This window comes from Hippocampus guttulatus, chromosome 3, assembly GCF_054856545.1.
Source record: "Hippocampus guttulatus isolate MCC_2025c chromosome 3, RoL_Hgut_1.0, whole genome shotgun sequence".
NCBI lineage: Eukaryota > Metazoa > Chordata > Actinopteri > Syngnathiformes > Syngnathidae > Hippocampus > Hippocampus guttulatus.
In genome coordinates this window covers 16,946,887-16,966,018 of record NC_141263.1, presented here as the reverse complement: position 1 = coordinate 16,966,018, position 19,132 = coordinate 16,946,887, and the positions used below count along the sequence as shown (strand labels likewise).

Sequence of the window (19,132 nt, the reverse complement as noted above, 5' to 3'; positions counted from 1 at the left end):
TACTTTTCACTTGAGTCATATGATTGTAAAGTAACAGTGCTATTACTTGAGTGCATTTTGGGCTTCCTCTGCGTGTAGCCTTCATAGACCAAGTTTTAGTCCATCATTATTGACCGCAGTTAGTTAATAATTTGTCATATCCAAACTTACATGGTCTTTTAATTGCATGCGTGCAAGTGACCTCAGATACCCCGTAAGTGCTAGCAGTCTTGGCTGGTGGGATGTGCATTCTTTAAAAGTAGGACAAAAATGAAAAGGCTGAAGAAAGAGTTGGGGGGGGTGGGGGGGGCGGGAAGACATGAAGGCATGAAAACTGCATTAGGCTGTGGCAGCCAACACACAGGGAAGGATTTGAATGATTCAGGAGGCAAAGGGATTAATAATGCAGGACTCCCTCTCTCCCTCCATCCCAATGTCCCTCGCTCTCCTCTCCTCCACTCCTGTTATTCTCTGCCTCCACCCTTTTCGTGTCGTTCACGTTCACATTTCTCCCTACCTACTGTATTCACCCCGCGTTGTTTCTCTTATTCTCGCTCACTCATTCTTTCACTCTGTCTGGCTCACCTCTCTCATGCTCCTCAAGTCCCTGACCCGACCAGTAGGGGGAACTCTTCTCATCAAGCTTCTAATGATTGCTTCCACTTTGCCTCTGTCCTCTCCTGCTGCGAGCAGGTTTGGGATTACCAACTGAAGTTAAATCATTCTGGAATTTTGCTCTTTGAGTTTTCTATCCCCCCGTGTGTCATAGTGTGTTCTCAGCGTACATGCGTTTGTCTGCCCCGGCCTCATCTGTTAAACCCTCCTTCCCACATCACCCTCACCTCCTGAGCCCAAGGGCTGGAGTGACCTGGCCACTGGAATGATGACCTAATTTAATAGTAACACTGGTGGCCCGTCAGGAGGATGTTAATTACCTGCCCGTGTTTCTTTTCCCATCCTACAGAGCAGATCTCTAAGGGGAAGCATAACCAGACTGTGTGACAATGCCATAGCCTTGGAATCATTCAAAGGCTCGGAGAGGGAGACCGGCCCACTCTGCAAAGATTACCATGGTAAGAACACACACTCCCTCTTATCTCTCTGTCTCGGTTCCATCAAATAGGCACATACACACATGCGCATAGGCAGTGCATTAAGGCTCTGGCTGGGCTGTGGATAGAGGCAGGGCAGCCCCCTTGCAGGCCAGGCTGTCAGCGCGCGTTAGTGTGCTGCTGCTCAATCAGACGTGCTCCTCAGTAGACAGGCCGGGGGGGATTCAGCTGCCATGCTGTACCCCCTCCTCCTCGCACCATCACCCCCCGCCCCCATCCCTGCCTTCCCTCCCTCCCGCTAGCAGAGCCTCTCTCCTCTCTCACCCCCCTCACCATCCGCAGTCCCATACCCCTCGAGGCTCTGGAGCAGAGCTGGCCAACACTGGGGAATCGATATTCTCACCATCACTCTCTTTTCCTCTCTGCCTCTATCTCTCTATCCCTCACTCAATGTCTCCGTGGCCAGCATGCTAATAATAAATGGGGGCAAGTCTTCCTCACCTCCAGTAGGGGAGGAAGACATCGGTAATGGACGACCGAGAGACTGGAAGGAAGAAAAGGGGACGGGCCAGAGTTTGCAATCCCGGACCCTCCCATCACTTTGGCACTGAGGTTTCACCATCACTTCGCTTTCCTGCGCGCATCTCCTCTTTTCTATCACTCTATCTCACTTTCCACGCATAAAGGTCAGAATAAGCGGCTGGGGTATTTTTAGCGATGCCTCTCCTGCTCTCCCGCTCACTCTTTGCACTTTTCCTCTCATTCCCCCACTCTCTCCACTTCCCTTGCCTGGAGTTAGACAGCCCCGATTGAGACAGATGAAAAGACACAAAGCAAAAACATCCAATAGCAGATTTTGGTTTCATACACCAACATGTTTTATTTAGGCGACACCTTTTAACGTGATAACATCCCTTCACTGTGAAACGGCGCATGATGTGAATTTAACAGATGCATTGCTTTTTATTAGAATAAGCACCTGATATTGTTTTGGAAGACATTGAATGTTATCTTATTAGCCAGCCAGACTAATTTAGCTTGTTATGAAATATGTACATCAACGTGTGCGATTGTTTTGAAGTGTGATCATGAGTGCAGACTCATTTGGTGTGAGTGCAAGATGACGGCGAGTGTGCGTGCGTGAGTGTGCGCGTGTTTGCGGCAGCAGTTCAGGGCAGCTCAAAGCATGCTGGGAAGCCTGTCACCGCAAATCAGGCAAGGGGAGCTCACACAAGTGCACAGAGGAGAGAGCTCACCATCCCCCACTTTCTCTGTTTGTGTTCCTTTCTCCATTACTCCCTTGATCCCTCGACTTCTCTCCCACGCTCATTTACACCCAACCCACTTGTACAGTACTTTTCCAGTTGTGTCAAAAGGTAACTTTGCCGCCAAGGAAGAGAAGAATGACAAGCACAGCTTCCCGTCTTAGACGTGCCCGTCATATACGTTATCTACCTTTCCCATCACGCACCGGGTCGAATTCCCCATGATGCTGCGCTTGTCTTCCACAAAGTGAAAGAAAGAGCTGCCAAGTGTTGGTACACAGTTGTAAAAAGTTACTTGAACTCGTGGCATGGATTTTTTTTCTTACTCATAATGGCAACCTACATTTGAGATTATTACAAAAGCCAAAGCAGACACAAGACTATGAAAATTTGGGATTCGGCAGGAGGATTCTTGAAGAATATGTGTGAAAGTATGCCTGTCCATCAATAGGGGGAGACGGGCTCCTTCAAGTACTCATGAAAGTTTGGGGGTGCAGTGGAACTTGTAAGGTGGAGCACCTGTTATTCTTGATTGTTAGTTGCCCTTTTTCCCAATACTCGCAGACAATGCTCAGAATCTGAATTGTCTTGATTGGCTGAGTATGTTTGACACAAAAGAAATGAATTGCTGGTAGTTGTGGTCATGATTGTGCTATTGCACAAAATGAAAAAGGAGGCAAATCAAAATCCTTATCCCCTTGTTTTTTGGTACTGCACGTCACCCTCTCCCCCAACAAAAGAGGCATTTCTACATCCGTTTTGTGTAACATCAGAGGCCTATTTTCCCCAAAGAATGTGAAAGCAAATTCCAAATTTTAAGACCTCAGTGGCGTTTGACTTTCGAGGTTCCATGTAGGCTATTTGACGTCTTTGCTTGTCGATTCAACACAGACGCCATCAATCATTGTTGAATCTCTCACAGGCTTGCTCCACGTACGCCAGGTGCCTCACCTTAACTGTCTCACAAGTCAACTGCCTGACCATAAGGACTTGGCCTTTAAACTCAAGAGGAAACAGTTCAGCATTGAGGTATGTTTTCAAGGCCACCGCATGCTGCTCTTTCCCACACATTTTAATAGAGCTAGTGCAACCGTAAAGCCCAGCAGACAGTCACTCTTTTTGTTTAGTTGGCTTTAGCGTTTCAACCATGATTTGTCACCCTAAGTTTGCTATTTTCTCTGTAGAATACAGTGACATGACACCCCTTTTATAAGACTCATTGATGCATACTAATACGGTGTTTCGCATCTATTTTGCAGTTCATTGTTTGTAGCCCGCTATTTTGCAGATTTGTTTTAAGCTATCGTTTTTACAGACTTTTACATACTGTATTGGCCTCGCATGTGGGCAAGGAGAGCGAGTCACCGTTGCACTTTTTAGCCACTTACTGAATGCTGTGAGAACAGCAAAACACACTTTGCAATTCACACTCACGCTCTGTGTAGCTACCTGTAAACTCTTAATCCATGCAGCCTTCTTTTAAGACTGTTTTAGAATTTGCCATTTTACTCTCTCTCCACTGTGTTAGGTATGTGTTGATAGAAAATTATGATAAAATGGAATTTTACATAGTGATAATCTTGATTTGATTTCAGTAGATTCTTATTAAGCGCCCACTAAACAAAAGTTAGTTAGTTGCAGTTGTCATGATTGAATTTTACAACAGTGGTTACACCCTGCTTTATTATCAATAGAATGTTGTTTCACCTCTGGCATTTATTTATTTTAATATGTGGCACCGGTTTCTCTGTCTTTTCCTAACTTGGTATTTGTAAACTTAAAACACTTTTTATATCTTTACTTGAATCGTTTTATTTATTTATTTATTGAATTAAGAAAGCCATATTGATACGTATTCTTCAGAAACAGAAATGAACTGCAGATGATGAGGAGTCTCTCAAATTAGCCAAGCTCTGCCGACCAGTCTTTTGTCTGCTATTGGGTGACAAAATGAAGGTGAAGCTATCGATTGCACACTGTTGCAGCCATTCCTAGCCTGAGATGACGCCAAAAGAGTGTGAAAATGTTCCATCTATATGGATTCAAAATGACTCTGCACAATAACATCGGTGGCAGTTTGAGGTGAAACCAAAAACAAGTTGTTAATATTTTTAGCTCAATGTGTACGTGACTCTTTTTTTACATTCAACCATTACTCAGGTGGCAATTAATCCGAAAGCAAATGTCAGATGCCAGGGTCTGTAAACAATATGGCAATACTCCCAGTTGCGTCATGAATGACCTAACATCTTTAAAACATCATAAAGGTGTAACCTGTGAATTCCAAAGAGGAAAGTCATGAAAACAGATGAAAACATCTGAGCTCAATATTTTTGTTTGCGTGGCCATTCTGAGGCACGGGAGTATAGTAGATTAGGCGAAAGATTTGATGGCCTTCCATTTCAACATTTCTTTTGATTCATGGTTTCTTATCTTCTTGGTGTCTTTCTCTTCTTGTCAGGGATTCATCCATTTTTCTACTGTCAAATCACTCCACTGAGAGTAATCTGTCACTGAACTACTTTAGAGGCAAATTAAGAGGCCTTCCTCTTTGCTCGCCCATGATTGGTCCTCATTACATTATCATTACCTTATCACACCCTCTGGTGTGTGAGTTCTTTTGTTTTAAGCAGGAGGTAAGGGGGAGGAGAGCAATCCCCACCCCTCTAAACATTCCCCATAACCTCACAGTAAACCCTTTTGCATTTTCTGCCAGCATTTACTAGGCACCATTTCCTTTCTCAAATCTGGAGTGATCCACCCCCTTTTCTGACCATATAAATTGTCCTCTCTAGTTTAGATTTATAATGTCTGTAAAACTGAAAGAATGTTATCCTCAATTGTTCTTTCAATCAAGCCTCTCAAATAACCAAACGAGGCAACGCCAAGAGCAGGATTGTGCAATTCATTTTTCAAAAGGTGCCTCGTGAGAAACTCGAACGGATGTCAAGGGCCGTGCCAAAATGCTAACCTCGCGTGTGTTCCATATTAATTGAAGTTATATAAAGGAGTAAATTGTACTGTTGGAAAATCAAAATGTGAACCAAAATAGTAAAATCACATAAACACTACTGTACCATTATTTATAAATATCACAAAAACATGTCTGCTGTCTATGCATATTTTTTTTCTCTGTTTTTAGACTGTGATGACTCTCAGGGCAGAACACCCTCTTTCCTCCTGTGGTAAAAATATGGTTTATGTGTCGTAGAAATTAGAAACAGTGTCATTTACAGTATATATATATATATATATATATATATACTGCATACACACACACACACACACACTGCATACACACACACACAACAACAGTATTTATAGAGCACTTTCAAACAGCCATCGCTGCATACAAAGTGCTGTACATGGAGCAATTTAACATGCACAATAAACAGTAAGACAAATCGGTAATAAAGGCGGTAGAAAGCACCAAACAGTAAAACCAAGAACAAATCTAAGTCATGCTGAGTCGAATGCCAAAGAATACAAGTGAGTTTTGAGGAGGGTTTTGAAGATGGGCAGCGAGGAGGCTTGCCGAATGTTCAGTGGGAGGTCATTCCAGAGAGAGGGACCAGCAACAGAAAAGGCTCGATCCCCTCTGAGCCTCAGTTTAGTTCTTGGTACTTCTAATAAAGTCTGGTCCACAGACCTGAGGCGCCGGGCAGGTGTGTAGGGGCGGATGAGCTCAGAGAGGTAAGGTGGCGCGAGATTATTCCGAGATTTGAAAACAAATAAGAGGATCTTGAAAATAACTCTAAAATGAATGGGGAGCCAGTGAAGGGATGCCAGAGTAGGAGTTATGTGCTCTCTCTTACGAGTACCAGTCAAGAGGCGAGCAGCGGCATTCTGGACCACACACACACACACACACAGTAAATATTCAACTTTTGGGGGTTCCATTTTTTTGGTACGTTCTGTACTTATTTTGTCACATAACACGAGATTCTGTGGGTCTTGAAAGATCAGTCAAAATGCTCTCAAGCAACTGGGAATCTGGGGAATTCCTTGTTTTGAAAATGCATTGCAATTCAATTGTATGGATTTGACACAAATGCTCAAATGCACGTTGGGTGTGGGCAGAGATTGTCGCATTCCCCAGATGTGGGTATTTATTTTTGTGATTGTTGTACGCTCTGGCCACGTGGTAGCTTTCATAATGCGTTTGACCTGTTGGTCTACTGCCTCGGTAGGCCGCTGATTGACACATGGATTGCAATTGGATTCTAAGCCCAGTGTCTGCCATGTGACAGCCCACACCATCCTTGCTAATCACCTCATTTACTCAAGCTGCGAGACTTCTGCGCCCTGGGCCATATAATGCAGCATTGCGGCAACATCATGTCTACGGACTCCACAGTAGTTCCCTCAAACCTCTACTGCTCAAGCGTTGGGGTTTTTAATTCACTCCTTGTTTTTGGAATCCATTTTTGTGATAGAATTTTTCTTTTTAAATGACTGACATCAAATGACATTGTTAGCTCCTCACCAGTTTGGTCAGGTAAATACCCGTCACCCCAGCTGCTCATAGAGTCATGCTAATTTCCTAAATGCTTTCCGACTCACACGTCCATCACGTAGCAGCGAAGAATGCGGAAAAGAATTGCCTTTGACGGCACAGTTCGACCAGAAATGACGCACACCGGAACTAAATGAGTACAATTAAGTGACTATTTGTCAATTGAACATGTTTTAGTGCTTCCCTTGACAAACGCGAGCTCACACGGTTCTGTTGGTTGTGTGATAAGGTTGCCATGGTAGCTGCTGATGTGTCAGAGAGTTCAAACTCCGGTTGATGTGCAATTATTAGCCATGATGCCTGAAGACAGAATTAACCCATGGCCCTGTCTGAGCAGGTAGAGGAGTGCTCGGTGTTTAAACAAGATTAACACATTCTCATACACGCATACACAGACAGTTCCTCACGCTCTTCCCCGCCGCCTAGATATTGACATTCATCGGGTGGTCGCAGTCACAAACTGATTGAGAAACCAACGGGGAAAGTGAACGTGACTGACACTTTCTTGAACGCGCAGACTGTCTGTATGGGAACTTTCTGTCTTTTCCGTCACTGGTTTCACAACACAAGATGCTTTAAGGAAGAAGCTCTGCTGTGGTATGCAGCTACATTTACTCTTACCTTTGTTTGACCCTTTAAACTGACAGGCAAGTTGCCTGTTGGGTACTGGGGTGCCAGAGGCAGGTCATGGGGTCGAATACAGTGTAAGATGGGGATTTGTGTCAAATTTGTCTTCTGTTTGAGGCTATGTTTGAGGTGTCTCTCTTCACTGACGGGCTTCATCACTTGCAGTGTGAACACTTGCTGTGAGGGTTTCATTAATGGGATTTTGCATGTGTTGTCTTTGTATAGTTCAAGTGCTGAATTTATTTTTTGGTGTGTGGACCTAATTGCATATTTTTGACATGTAAACAATGTCAACTTGCAGGACAGAGGTGAAGTTGCGAAATGGAAAGTTATTTTTTATCTGGAGCTCAAGAGAAATAATTAAACAGGGGGCCCGGCACGGCTCAGTGGTAGACATTTCTCAACCCAGAAATGGGTGGTTCAGTCCCCGGCCATGTTGTCCATGTCGAAGTGTCCTTGAGCAACATACTGAACCCCCAGTTGCTCCTGATGCTGCGTCATCAGTAGGTGAATGTGGTAAAAGTGTCAAGTGCTTTGAGTACCCGAGGTAGAAAAGCGCAATTCAAGTGACAGCCCACTGACCAAACCAAATGCTGCTTTTTCTTGAAGTTCTCACATAACTGATATTACGATTTATACAATGGCAAACAGATACACGGGAACTGATTCAAGAGTTCTTAGAAACAAATGCAGGGTTGATAAAATATCATTTAAAATGATTTTGTAAAGCAAGCGAAGCATATAAATGGGCGTTTTTAATTTCTGAAATTGATTTGAATCCCTGTTTAACATTGTTCAAATCCCGATTCAACATGGTCACATTCTCCTACACGTATTGTTCAAATGTGTTTTAAATAACTTCTGCATTGGCTGCTATAAGTCCATCCATCCATCCATTTTCCGAACCGCTTGATCCTCACTAGGGTCGCGGGGGGTGCTGGAGCCTATCCCAGCCGTCTCCGGGCAGTAGGCGGGGGACACCCTGAATCAGTTGGCTGCTATAAGTGTCCTTCAAAATACATCAAATATATCCAAAACTGAAATTCAATTGAATGATATCCTGTGGCGCCCCCGATGCTCTCTTACGCCACACTCGTGTGCTACAGCATCCTGGTTGGGAATCACTACATTGAACTATAAATTAGGCTGACTTCACAACACGTATAAATAAAAAATATAAATATTCTGAGAGGAATACAAGTGCACAGAGGTTTTGTGAGGTTTTGTGGTGTGTTTTTAATTCATTCATCGGTCAGTTGTGTATCACTCCTAAAGGAATGGAAACATGTCAGGCGCGGTTGCCACTGGATAACCGCAATGTTGCTCGGATTCCGATTAAGATGGGTGGAGCCCAAAATGACAATATAGCTCAGGAGAAGTACAAAACGGGTTGTTGAGTTAAAACGTATAGTAGGTTAATGTTTCTTGGCACGTCCTCAAAACATCTTTAAGACGGCGGCTGTGTGTGCACCCCCCTTCCCCATCGCAGCCTGTGGGTGCCGAGGGAAGGGTGTTAATGGACCTATGTGAGAGCGAACAGAGCAAAGGCTTGGAGAAGAGGGGAGGGAGGGTGGAGGCACAAGCATTGAGGAGCAGTTAAGTGATTCTCAGGTCAGGTCTAATTAACATGAGGGCTTTTCCTCAGAGGCACCGAGCCGTATTATTGAGAGAAAAATAAAAAGAGATGGAAAGAAGAAATTATGGAATGCAGAACAAGTCAGACAGAGATTCAGTCCTCCAGGCTTGTTTGTGTGTTTGCGTATGTTTGTATTCCGTGCACACTCATATCTGCATGCCACAGATTCCTAAGATTACGAAATTAAGGTTTACCAGGCATCATTAAACTACTTGTAGAAAGCAACATTGGTGCTGTGGAAACCTGCCAGTGTTCCGCCTACCGTGTTCCTCAAGAATCACAATCGGATGGGAATAGACCTTTAAAATAATATTCCCCGTGAATAATTTATACCTCCTGTCTTGGTTGCGCACCAACCTCAGCCGCATTTTGGAATGAGGTGTGCTTATGGTTTGTGCATGTATGAGAAGGAGAGAGAGCTCTGCGCAGGCCAGCCAGTGGCACGCGATCGGACGCCTCCGCCGAAAAAATATTCACAACATACATCTGATGTGCATCTATTATTGAAGAGTAAATTTTTATCTATTCTGCAGATGCGCACGCGTGTTAACTTGGTATGACTCTGCTGAGTTGGGTGTCTCATGGGTCCAAAGTCTATGCTTTGGCTTTGTTTATTGTAATCCCAACATGATGTGGCCTCCAATTGATTTGCATTTTCACCCGCTGCTTGGATCATCTGAATTCTATGTACCGTACACCCACCCAACTTTCGATGGCTGCAGTTCAACTTTTTTTGGAATAGACATTATTAAGGAGAATAGTAAGGTGCGTTTAACACAAGAGTGATGGGTTTTAGCAGTCACTGGGTTAAAAAAAAAAAGTAAAAATAATTTTACTTGCACAACATCAAAGAGGCTTTTCATTATTTTGCAGTTGTGGTTGCCGTAGCTTAGTCAACACTAAGAAAGAACATATCTGGTTCTTTGCCAAATCCGCTGCCTTGTATAATAAATCAACACAAAGCCAAAACATTGTGTCTCACAAAGGGACAGCGTTAAAGCAAAACAAAAGCGGGCATATTTGCTCCTCCTGCCAGACTGTGTAAGACCGCGGTCTGCCTCAACTCGCCCTGGAAGTGAAGCTGTTTCATCGGTGAGCAGTGAACCCTTAACACGGTCCATGCACCACTCAGCCCCCATCAGACCAGACTGGCCACACTGGGCTCAGTCCTGATTAAAGTAGCCCTACTTGTCTTCAGCTTCCATTAAAGCGCGTTCGAGGCGAGGCAAGACTGTAACTTGCACGCCACCCTGCATCCGTGGGGTCTCGCAGTACTATAGGCTATGTGTAAGCGTGTGCGGCAGGGGGCTTGCCATTAGCATAATGGTAGTGACTGGGGAATCATATCCCCTCGTGGTAAACTAGGTCCTCGTCAGATTTTCGGCTTCTGAATAACGTCGTTTAGTTTCTCGTCTTTACAAAATTGTAAAGTTGCCTTCGGTCTTTTTCCTTTAGTCTTCAAATGCTGTTAAAACATGTATCTGTTCTGAAATAAGTCTACTACGAAAGTGAATTCTGATAAGTTTGTATTTTTTAATGTATTTCTGTGTCATAAAGACTCCAATGCCTGATCAGTGGTTAATTTATTCCACATAACAGTTGTGTCAATAATTTTAATCTTCAAAGGAAGATATACGATACCCCCAACCGTGCATAGACCCAAGAACGTGCCGTGGTATCCATACACACACCTATCTATACATCATAAAGGTCACAATGCCCGCTCAGCAGTGAAATTGCCCACTGGAATGAATGGTTGAAGCACTAATTTCACCAAAAGAAAAAAAATAGTTCCCCTATCGTGAATTAAACATTAACCCCCCCACTCGTGCAGAAAAAATGAAAATTGCCATCATGCGCACAAAGTTTTGTGGTCAGAGTGGTTCAAAGGTGGAATGTTGATCCAGAGCAGGAGCATCAAACTCAGGAAAGCTCTCTGCTTGGCTCCTAAAAATAACTTTCCCACACTCTCACACTCAATGTCCGGGAAGGGGAGGGGTTCAAGAGGCAGACTCAGTATTTGCTGTGTCGCTTTCCAATTTGATGACTCTTGTAATGGTCTGGATTTTGCGCTATTGAACATAAAAGTACAATGGACATGATTGACCAGAAAGAAATTTACACGTTCCATTTGGAATGTGCATGTAAAAATTTGTTTTTATTTTCCCAAAATACCAACCGAGAAAACAAAGATGACACATACATGGTGTGGCGTCAAAAACTGTGTCACTATTTTTGACACCACACCATGTATCGAGCTGATAAAGCTATCACCTGTGCAAGCTTGCATAAGGAAAACCGACTGGTGCCAAATGAGCATAAAGTTTCCAGAGACTTCTAAAACACAAGAATGCTGGCCGAAGTTTGTGGAGCAGCCTGATGTTGTGTCATCAAAGAAATGCTCCCACTGAGAGTGCAGGAATTAGCTTTCCTTCTTTAAATGTTTTTTTAATAAACCAAATGTCGGATTCTATTAAAAAAAAAAGGAACCAACATGTGCTACAGAGCCTGATTATTTTCTCAATGGGTTTTCGATGCGAAGCTTTTGTTGAATTGAGACGCAAATAGAATTTACTGTGTGCGTTGTCTTAATCCGACAGTTGCTCCACAGAAGCTGTTTTGTGATACTTGCTCAGTGTTCACTGAGCCTTTTTCTACCCTCTCTGTCTGCAGTGTGTGAATGAGTCCTTGCTTAGTGAAAACAAATTGGGTCCCTTGATTCTCTCTTTATCTCTAAGCACACCATAAAGGCATTTGTTTCAGCTAATCACGGGACCTACTTAACCCCTGCCGCTGTGAATATTGTGCAATTGAAAAAGGATTCACACAACAGTCAACACAAAGTTGTTTAAAGCGGTTTCAGCCACTGAGCGCTGTCGACTGGCAGCTGAATGTAGCGGTGCTCATGAATTTTATGAGGGCAAGTGGCCATGTCCTTCAGAGTTCACAGGTGGCTATTGAAAGGCCGGGCCAGAGGATGGAGGATAGTTTGGGCATGTGTAGAAGCCTCAATAGACTTTAATTACACTCCGTGGTGAAGCCAGTGGGCCACACGAAAGACAAGTCTGCACTTCAAAGGGCAAGTTAGATGGCAAGATGATGGTGGAAAGCTTTGACCCATTCCACAAGTGTGTGACATCGCATTGTCTTTAGCCAGCAAAAAATTGGCTCATGAGTCTTCTTTTTGAGTGCAATCTGACGAACCTTTACCACTTACGTGTGTAGGTGGGGGAGACTCTGTATGGGAGAATACTCCAGTGTGTGGCTTAACCAAACTCCCCTTTTGTCTCGAACAAAGATGAGTGATGATGAGTGACAGGGGTGTTAGGAGTGGGATCCGGGGAGCAGAATGCGCCAAAGCAGCGCTCACCAAAACTCACAGTAAAGGTCAAATCGAAGGCAAGCTTCATATCCACTGTACGGCCCATCTTTAGCCGCTTTTCCATTGCACCAATTCGGCCCCGAAGCAGCCTGCTTCCGCCCTGCATGGTCGCTTTTGCCTGATACTTTTTCGAGGTCGTGTGGTTCCAATGCAACCGTTCCTCAGGAACTCTTCCAACCTGGTTCTAGAAAAGAAGCTGGCGAGGGCCATGACGTCACTGTCATCTGTTTGGCCAGCAGATATAGGCATTTCTTGAATTATATTGACATACGGGTGGAACGGTGGACGACTGGTTAGCACGTCCGCCTCTCAGTGCAAAGGGTGCAGGGCTTGATGCCGGCCCCGGCCTTCCTGTGTGGAGTTTGCATGTTCTACCCCTGCCTGTGGGGGTTTTCGGCCGGTAGTCTGGTTTCCTCCCACTTTCCAAAAACATGCATGACAGATTAATGGATCACTCGAAATTGTCCCAAGGTGTGAGTGTGAGCACGAATGGTTGTTCATCAATATTTGCCCCTGCAATTGGCTGGCAACCGGTTCAGGGTGTACCCTGCCTGCTGCCCGAATATAGCTGGGATAGGCTCCAGCACCCCCCGCGACCCGTGTGAGGAAAAGCGGGGATGTATGGATGTATGGATATTGAGATACTTTTGACCTTATAGGCTACTCCTGCTGGCTGACATACAATGTCACGGATGTTAGTTAATTCCCGGTTCCGGTTCTGTTGAATAATTTAGATTTTTTCTCCAGAATCCTGACACCTGTTATTTTGCTGTTCAAAATTGGATGATCTCCGCTTTAACGTAGTTCCAGCCAGACATCAGTGAAACGTGTACTCAATCACCTAAGCGCTTAATCGTTGTTAAATGCAGTAGCTGTTTCAATTTTAAGTTACCTTTGCAATGAGCATGACTTTTCTCCGTCTTTTCTAGTCTTCTCTTCATGAGAATGATACTTGTCAGAAATGTAGCTTACTGGCCGCCACGGAAGTGGTGATGACTGACCAATGTATTTAGTAGCCAGTCAAAGCTTGTTGCTCGCTAGTTGGTGCAGAATGCGTAACACAGAGCTTGCCTCAATCTCCTACTACCTTCGTAGGGGATGTCCAGCCCAGCGACACTTTTTGGGACCCTGTCGGCTCTTGATTTTCTATTTTACTATTCAATATGATTTGAATAGCAAGTTGCAAATGTTTCCTCGCAAACTGCACTGCGAAACTGCTTATTTCAAGCCTTTCTATATTTTTGTTAATGCACCTCAACTACACACACAGCCTGCCTCTTAGCCGCTGTCTTCATAATACACGGACACGCGCACACACACACACACACACACACACACACACACACACGCACACACAAGCCCGGCTGCTAGCCCAGGATGAGTGGAAATTGCGTGCAAGTGTTTCCCAGGAGGCAACTGTACACTGAGGCTTCTGAAGGCCCGTGGATGGCTCTAGAAGGCAGTTCGCAAGGAACCTGTATTTTTTTTTCTTTTTTTTTATTTTGTCTGCTCTCCTTCTTCCCCTCCCCCTTTCAGAGCTAAGGAAGTGATCGTAATGTTGGGTGACAGCTCACCTCTCCCTAGCGTGCCTATGGTCCTCGGAGCGTTAGACCCCCCCAATGTATCCCCACCACCACGCCCCCAAGTCCCGGAAGGCCACAAAGGTTACTCCATATGTTAGTCTGCGAATTCTTATGAAGTCTGCCCCCCCCCCCACCCACAGTTTCCTCTTTATATAGATGTTATTGCTGTCACCTTGAGAACATTTTGAGTGCTAAGGCTTGGTCAATTTTTTAACATTTTTTACATTTGTGTGATAGTCCAGACTGGGGTGTTGGAGTTTTTTTGTGCTTTGTCATTGCCATCGTTTTTTTGGGGGGGGCGGGGGGTTGTTTTTTTTCACCTCTGACTTGTGACTCAGTTGTGTGAAAATATCCTAGGCCTGGTCTTTGACAAATATTAAAATTATACTCTTTTAAAAGCAATATTTGGCCAAAAATGTGTTAATACTGAATGTGCAAATGTACTGAAGTAAAATTATTCATGCAGCACAACTTTAAGATTTTGTACAGTGTCCATAATTTATTTTTCAAAACAGATCCAACTCAACTCAATACTTCGATTCAGAATGTCTGAAAAAAATTTATAATAACTATGCATCACCTTCAGATTTTAACATGTTAGCTTGCTGAGTGACTTCATTTATATCAGATGCAATCTCCTCACAATCAAAAAGAGGATAGATCTCATTTGGTGTAACTCATTAGACAGATCTCATAAGACACAGCAGAAACAGCCTCTGATGTTCATCTTTTGAACACGTACAAGTCTTGCAAGAAAAATGAAGACGTAATGCACAAAATTAAAATTATAGCAGTACGCTGCATTGTGGATCTTTGAGTGGTGGTTCCTGTGCAAGTCTCTGCTTGCTGACAAAGTCAAGTTGTATAATGAGAAGTGTGCGTATTGAGGGGATGGTTTGCGTGTGGAGACGGGCGAGGGCTGGAGCACAAAAGCATGTGTCATGCTGAATATTGGAGTAGGCAAAGTGTGAGCAAGGTCAATCTGCGTACACACAAAAGTGCTTTACTTTCTCAAACTCACCTTGCTCATCATTCTCTTTCCATTTTTTCACACAATGCGTTCATTCCTTTTTTTTCTTTATTTTTCCACTACTTTAATTTTGTGACGCAGGCCTGATATCTGATCAGTTTTTCGAAGCAACTCTCCGAATTCACTTTACAGCATCTAAGAAATAAAGATTAAAAATGTGCGTGTGTGTGTGTGTGTATATATATAGAGAGAGAGAGAGAGAGAGAGAGAGAGTCATTTAAATATACGGTACTCTCTGTTCCTCATTTTGCTAAATTGTCTTGATACATAAAAAAATCTATTTTAAAAAAGTCCATTTGCTGGTATTTCAACCATTGCGGAATAACTTTCTGTGCCTCATTTGTCACATCCACACAAAAAGTGGGGCCAACATTTGGTTTGCCAGACACACAGTTGTACACAGACATAGCCGCGGTGCTCTGGGAATCAATTTGCAAGGTTAGAATATGCATGATAAGTGCCAGAGGGTGTATGCGCAGCATCCTAGCCTCCTCTTCAAACAGCCTGCAGGCTAAAGTAGAATCTCAGCCACACCCCACATATCACCACATTGTTGTGCTGTTTGGGGACGTATGCTATGCCTACACTGGGCACGCAACGTTTTACCCATTTTTGCCACACGTGTCCTCTTGCTGCTTCTCCGCCTTGTGTAAATATGCATTTGAGTTGTTGCCTTCTTGGCAGTCATCGCGACGGAAATTTGTGGCATGGTGTCATCTGACATGTCTTCATTATAATTTGTGGCCAGCAATAGGCATCTTACAAATGTCGACTTACAACAGGAGAGACGTGCTCACCTAGAAGGTTGATGATGAAGAACATATGCTTCACTTACATCCATCTTTGATTGTACAAAAGATGGCAAGTAGCCGCATCAAATAGATTCATATGCTTTCTAATGTTTTGATCATCTGCTCATCCTTATCACATTTTCTGCTCCAAAAGCTACGACAGTGGTCTTTCGAGATACCTTTTACCTGACTCACTGCCACTCCCATTTCAAGTTTACTGATGAACTAAAATTTCAACAAAAACAATTACAGATTGTGCATTTCAATCAACAGTGTTGAGGTGTTATAACCCTTTAAATGGGAAGTCAAGTCAAAAAATGTCTTTACAATAATTTGTTCTCTTTGCCCCCACGAGTCTAAACATAACATTGTTTTCTATATTGCATTTGTGAAATGTGAATTAAGCGGCAAAATCCACCCGTTTTCATCCATCTCAGGATGCCACTTGCTCTGGAGTGAAAAGGACATCACAGTGCCCAAGAACTCAAAGAACGCTACATTTTTGGCCAGCAGATCGCAATTCCAAAGATAGCAACTCGAGTCTGACTCAAGTCAGATCATATGAGTCGAGTCCTCCATCTCTGCTTGCAAACATGAAGGATGTTGCTCAGTCGTGCCACTTTTGAATCGAGTCCTCAAACCAGAATTTCTTGTAAGAACAACCAAACCACAACACATTCCCATACTTGTCAACTGAACGAAGTCAGACATAGCATTCTTTCTGGATTGTTTCTTACCTCCCGGGAATGACAAACGCAGACGCATCACTCTGCCAAAATGTTAATAGATGTTGTTTGAGTGATAACTGGATGGATGTTATTGATACATTGACAGTCCATCCAGAGCAGCCACTTACTTTACCTTTGTTTGCACCTGATAACGTGATATGTTTGACTAATTTTACAGATGGCTTCCCTATTCATATTAAATTCCATAAAACAAAGTGCAAATCATTAAAGATGATACGCCCATTGTTAGTATGGAAATGAGCACCGGGATGCCTCCGAATCCTGAAAGCTTGTCACTTGAATGACAGCCTGAGACACTCATGGGTCATCACACTGTATTTAAGGTATGTTTGATGTTTTTCAAACTCCATATCTGGCACATTATCCTCGGGTGCCGGCTCACGCCGTGTTGGTATTTAAGACAGATCTCCGCCAATATAGCTGAATTGTGGAGACACTCGCATCTCCATCCTAACGGGGAGGTGTCGTCTGCTCACAGATCACCGTCTGGATGAGGGAGCACAGCAGCATCCCACCTCATTACCGTAGCGACACACTCTCCGAGAGAGTGACACACTACTCTCTGTGATTAAGATGTAAATTTCCTCTAATTGGAATGTAAATTCATACATTTATATGAAGACGTCAGCTGTCAGTTTGCAATATTGCGTCCTTTTCTCTGCCTCTCCCCTGGTCCCCAGGCAGGGGACGAGGTGCCTGTAATCTGTATCGTACTCCCAGCAGCCCCGTCCCGGGATTTGCCGTTTGTTTAATGCCAGGCCCATTGTCCTTCATCCAGCCCATCATTGTAATTCTCCCCATTCATGTTTCGGTGTTTTGTCGCCGTCTGATTTGCTCCCGCTACCTGTGTTTCTTTCCCCATGCATGGCTGAGCCGCCAGGGCTTTGGGGAAGGGGGGGCAGGGACGGGGAGGAGTGGGCCACTTTGAGACGTGGGTCCGGGTCATTGGGTGGCCGTATTTTGTGTGTGCATCGATTACTTCTGCTGAATGTTCCCGAATGCAAATAAGTCTGCCACTTTGAGAGGAAGCACATGTATCTCAAGTAATTAATTTTACCCTTGAATGCCAGCTGTGGTGTTGCTTTGACGTGCTCCAAATGGAGCTTTCTCACCAAAAAGGTGTTAATTTAGGGATTTGGCAGATGAAATAAGTGTGTTTGCCAATATGTATTGTGTCCGCAGAAGTACAATGTGTCTTTTTGTAATTCAAATGCTGTAGCAATTTTCATTGGAAATATTAAAGGAAGCATGATTATGAAAAGAATAATAAGTTACATGAAGAATAATTCATTGTGTGTGTGACTTGGCCATGGTAAGGGGGTGGGGTGGTGTTTATACAGTCATTCATATACAAATGATGAAGTTTTTCAACTACTGGATGTGATTTGCTAAGCTGCAGTAATAATGTTTGTTGTTCGTCGCAGAGGATAAAGAATACATGCTTGTGAGTATTGTTTTCATGTCTGACTACATCATATAAATTCCTTTTTTTTTTTAAAGAAGCATACATGGGCATACATACTTGTACCTGTGAATCAGTCAGGTAATTTGTTGTGTAACCGCCTAATTGACTTGTCACATCTTGCTCAGTGAACATGATGACTCCAAACAAAAGCAGCAAGGTTTTTTTTTTCTTGTTGTGGTTTGTCGTGTAAATTGCCTGATCGTGGAGCATATTTGTTTTTTGTGCATACCACTCGGCAAAGGTGTTATGTGGCGCCTCTCAGATCACGCAAGCCTTTCATTACAAGACTATTAGGGCTTAATTGTTTTTTTTACTGTCACAATTCCTTGAGAACTTTTACATGTATTCACACACCCCCTAGTGTGTGTGTGTGTGTGTGTGTGTGTGTGTGTGTGTGTGTGTGTGTGTGTGTGTGTGTGTGTGTGTGTGTGTGTGTGTGTGTGTGTGTGTGTGTGTGTGTCAGGGAGCACTCTTATTTAAGTCTATCTGCCGGGATCACTTTATAAGCCCGTGTACAATTCATTTTACAAAAATTAAATGGTCCCATGTTCTATACGGAGCTACCTGTATATTCCTACGTTGCATCAGTCCAGCTGAGTCCTTAGCAGCAGGAATTCCATCAATGCTCCCATAGCATGCCAGGACTGCTCCACCCACCTGTGGCAGCACATTTGCCTGTCATGCCCTTGCTCAATTAGCAACGGGTCCCAATAAACCTTTCACTTCCATCTATCACCTTCTGTTGATTGAATCAACGACGTGGAAACCTGGCGCGTTCCGAGACGTCGTTTTGGAGAATGAGGAATCTGCCCCTGGTCAGGTGAATCAGCCGGCGTTGGCCACGTAGGTTATGCTGTCACAACCTATCCGGAATGCAGCCACTCCCTTTGCACTGAGCAGCTGCACCTGTCAGCTGACTGCTCAGGTGGCTGAGGAGGAAGTGATTCACCCACACCCACTTCCTAATGACTTACGGCTTGTACAATTCTTGTACAAATCCTATTGTACCCCACAAACCTGATAGCTGAGCGGAACTGGACTGTCCATGAAAACTTTT

At 43.8% G+C, this 19,132-nt stretch overlaps 1 protein-coding gene across 1 annotated transcript in view; it reads left to right on the top strand.

Annotated features, from left to right (window-relative positions):
• elp4 (elongator acetyltransferase complex subunit 4) overlaps window positions 1-19,132 on the top strand; it is a 54,516-nt gene that overhangs the window by 20,657 nt on the left and 14,727 nt on the right. The window contains exons 8-9 of the mRNA XM_086107111.1: window positions 944-1,052; window positions 3,219-3,325. Coding sequence (XP_085963237.1) covers window positions 944-1,052; window positions 3,219-3,325 — 216 coding nt within the window. The remainder of the gene's footprint in view (window positions 1-943; window positions 1,053-3,218; window positions 3,326-19,132) is intronic.